The sequence below is a fragment of the Arabidopsis lyrata genome (genome assembly GCF_000004255.2).
Source record: "Arabidopsis lyrata subsp. lyrata unplaced genomic scaffold ARALYscaffold_1, whole genome shotgun sequence".
Classification (NCBI taxonomy): Eukaryota; Viridiplantae; Streptophyta; class Magnoliopsida; order Brassicales; family Brassicaceae; genus Arabidopsis; species Arabidopsis lyrata.
In genome coordinates this window covers 25,504,886-25,508,853 of record NW_003302555.1, presented here as the reverse complement: position 1 = coordinate 25,508,853, position 3,968 = coordinate 25,504,886, and the positions used below count along the sequence as shown (strand labels likewise).

Below are 3,968 nucleotides of genomic sequence, written 5' to 3'. Positions count from 1 at the left end.
CTCAAAAATGTAATGAAAAAAAAAAAAAAAAAAAAATTCGACATGCCGGAATCGAACCAGCTACCTAAAGATTGTCTGCTTAAATTCTAATATACTGATCATCTCTAAAATCAAACTAATTACTAATCAATAGGGTGTTCCCATTAAACTTACTTCTTTTGTATCAGTAACTCATGAGTTATGTGATAACAGTGGATAGAATTTATAATCATCAACGTAATACGATTATGATCATTAATAGCAGATAAAATTTATAATCATCAACGTAATACGATCATAAAACTTTGCCATTTAACAAATAAGAACCAGGGAGATTATGGCATGGGCTGATGCCTATGGGCATGGTTTATTCTCCACAACAATCTGGAACAAAGTTTAGGTACCAAATCAACTAAGCTGATCTAAAGCAGCATCTCTTGTTCATTTAGCAAAGATTTATACTGATCTATTTTAAATAAGAAATCGGAACTAGTCCCATTTGACCAAATTTAATAGTAAAAACGGTATTATTAATGTTGGAGAAAAACCGAGGGAAAAGTTGTCTTGAATATTATTTTATATCAAATTTACGAATATCAAATTAGTACTAGTTCTAGAACTTAGTTTTAATATTATTTTTATCAACAACATGCGAATATGAATTTGGATAATGACACATTAATAATTCACTACCACAAACCACTAAACTATATATCATGATTAACTTAACTTTAATATTTGTTTAATCATTAGATTTACATATTTACGATTAGTTTTAAGTTGGTGAAATAAGTATTTAATTTGTTATTCGATAGTCATGTTATGAACAAAAACTAGTGATGTATATGCACCATGTGAATAAGATCTAATAATTAACTTTCCTGTCTAAATATCATCAATATACATTTTATATAGAATTTGAGACTCCGTCGAAATACATAATCAAACGTGTTTCACTTATAAATTTACAAGACATATGATATTGTAAGAAAGAACATTTAAAATCATAAGCATAGAAGTAACACAAGTGATTTATAGAATCTTTTCTAATAAAACTAATGGACCAAAATAAAATCCCTCATAAAAAATGAACCAAAACATACAAATCCATGGATATGCATATAAAAAGATGCTAGTAGACAGATAACATCTTGCGTATGTTCATCAACAATTAAATATCAAATTTTAATCCAAATGGTCACTTCCTTTTCAACAATCTGAACTAACAAATCCATCTTACGTATTACAAATCTTTAGTTGCAATGTTATATAACTTATATTCCAAATTTCCAAAATAACGTATAAAAACAACCTAGAATTAAAAAAGATAGAATTTTCACATTCAACAATGACAACAACCATCAAGAATAAAGACCCCATAATAAACATATACAAACAACTTACATAGTCACATTTATTACATTTCTTTTATCTTTTTTTGTTTCTCATTGTAGCGGAATCTTTACTTTCCTTTTTTTCTCCACCTTCTTTCCTCTTTTAGTTTCACATGATTTAAAATAAGTGCATGCGAAATTACAAGAGACAAGAGTAAAAGATCTAACGCAATAACAAAAGGAGACAAAGACTTTTTCACACTTCCAAAGAAGATGACAAAATCACATGAAACGTGACAATTCACTATTAGTCATCACAAGTACCAAAATCTACCAACTAGTTGCCTCCCAATCAATTCCTCCTTTGACGATAAAACGCTATACAACCACATGGCCGCGTAACAATTCTTGACGCTCCTACGTTGTCCACACGTATACTTCTTCACGCGCTTACGAAGCGTAATCCGTCACGCGCCACACTTTAACGGAGTTGTCTAAACTCCCACTATACACTATCCACCGTTGATCCCCTTTCTCTCCACCGTTGTCTCCGTCGTTGTTATCTTCCTCCGCCTCTTCCACAGCCGTTAAACACTTAACAGGTCCTTCATGATCCATCAAAACGGACAGACAGGTATGCGATCCATCGCCGTTTCTTTTCCAAACGCAAATATTCTTATCAGCTCCGCCGCTCAAAAGCAAACTCCCGGCGGTGGTGAGACACAACACCGCCATACGGTGGCCGTGAATCGTCCCTTTGTGAGTCAAATACTTTTGTCGTTCCCAGAAGTTAACGGTACCGTCAGACGAACCACAGTAAACCACAGCGTCAGTTAAATTAACAGCTAACGCCGTTACTGCGTTTTCTTGTTTCATCAACACTTGTACCAAAACATGCTTCATCTCTTTGCCTTGTTGCTCACGTTTCCATACTTTTAACGTCCCGTCGGCTGATCCGGTGAATACCAAATCGTCAAATCCGGAAACCACCGTGTTAACGGCGTCGTCGTGAGCTTCGATTGATTCTAAACACTTTGAATCGGATAATCTCCAGACCTTAAGAGTCTTATCCCAAGAACCGGAGTAGAGCAAACCGAGATCTTCGTTTAAGCTCAGACACGACACGGCGTCAAAATGTCGGATCTTCAAAACGTTTTTCCGGCGACGGACTTCGACGTAGTTTCTAGGATTTACCGATTTGGTGAGAAATTCTTTAAGAGTTGGTAAGCTTCCGAGTCGTGAATATCTCTCTGGATTCTTCTTTGATCCTCTCCAAACCCTGATTTTACCATCTTGATGACCAGTGAAAACCCGGTTATCTCCGGTTATTACAATCGCTTTAACAAAACCGCTTGTGGATTTAAACCCGGAAAAATCTTTAAGATCTTTCCAAACCCGAATGTTCTTGGAATCGGAACCGGTGAAAAGAAGATCACCTGAAGCAGCAAGAGAGTACACGTGTCCTTCTTGTCTCACGACCGTACCGATTAAACCGTTATCAGGATCATCCTCGAAATCGCTGTTTCTTGTTTGGTAAATCCATGGAGATTTGTGGTACGGAGAGTAAGTTTGGTTCCATGGTGATTGAGTAGCAGATGAAAACGACGTCGTGTTGTCGTTGCTTGGATAGTAAGTTTGGTTCCATGGAGATAATGGGTAGATTGATGATGATGAGTCGCTACTAGCACTTGAAGCGTTGCTTGGACGCTGAGAATCGTTGTTGGTGCTAAACGCGTTTTGTTTATGATGATCGCCGTCGCTGTGGTAAGTTTCTTCCTCGACGGCGAGAGAACTAGATTTCAAGAACGCTGCAAAAGTGATCCTCCTAAGGTAATCGTTGTGACTTCGGTTATCTTCTATAGCCATAATCTTTCAAGGTTACAAAAACAATTGCTTGATTATTTGAAATTCGACAGAAACAAAAGAAAAAAGTTATGAGAGTTTTTTTTTTTCTGAATCTGGAAATGTTCTTGAGATTTGTTTTGGTGGGATTGTGAAATAAGAGCATGTAGAAGAAGATGGGTTTAGGGTATATAAATACAGAATTGGACGTAGAAAGGTGGGAAAACTTATGACCATATAAGAGTGACACGTGGTGGAGAAGATGTGAGTGATGACTACCGGGACACCGGTTTTACCAGTTTCATTGAAGAAAAATAACATTGAAAACGTTAGGAGACAAAATCATTGAAATGGTATTTCTCACTATTTTATGTAAATTATTATTTATTTCGTTTTCTTTATTAAATATAAAAAGTTTTGTATATGTTTCGTTGACATCACATAGTATGTATTTTCACGAAGCAGTTTAATGTCTACTAAATATGTCAAATTGTGATAATATTTTGGTTGGCTCTTTATCAATCTCTGTTTATATCTGATTATGGTCCAATGGTGACAAGAAAAAAATAAAATAATATTGTTAATTGGGTTCGTTCCATTTTGTTCCTTTATAATATACATGACATGACAATTTAACAAGTTTTAGTGAAACTGTTTTATTTAATCATCTAAACAGTTGACAAAATATATATAATCCGTCTTAAAATCTATTTTGGGGTTGGTTGACCAATAAAATAAGATAAGGTATGTGTTGTCCACTCGTCATCCTCACACGTTGCATAACATAACGTGAATGGGGAAAAGGTATTTCTC

At 35.2% G+C, this 3,968-nt stretch overlaps 1 protein-coding gene across 1 annotated transcript; it reads right to left on the bottom strand.

The window, feature by feature from the left end:
• Nucleotides 1-1,345: 1,345 nt before the first annotated feature.
• LOC110225131 (protein JINGUBANG) lies at nucleotides 1,346-3,620 on the bottom strand. The gene has a single exon (XM_021014024.1). It carries the CDS (start codon nucleotides 3,177-3,179, stop codon nucleotides 1,764-1,766), a length of 1,416 nt encoding a protein of 471 aa, XP_020869683.1. The 5' UTR covers nucleotides 3,180-3,620; the 3' UTR covers nucleotides 1,346-1,763.
• Between the last annotated feature and the right edge of the window lie 348 nt (nucleotides 3,621-3,968).

Excerpts from the sequence above, each read along its gene's own strand:
- LOC110225131 (XM_021014024.1), bottom strand. The coding sequence starts at position 3,179 with ATGGCTATAGAAGATAACCGAAGTCACAACGATTACCTTAGGAGGATC.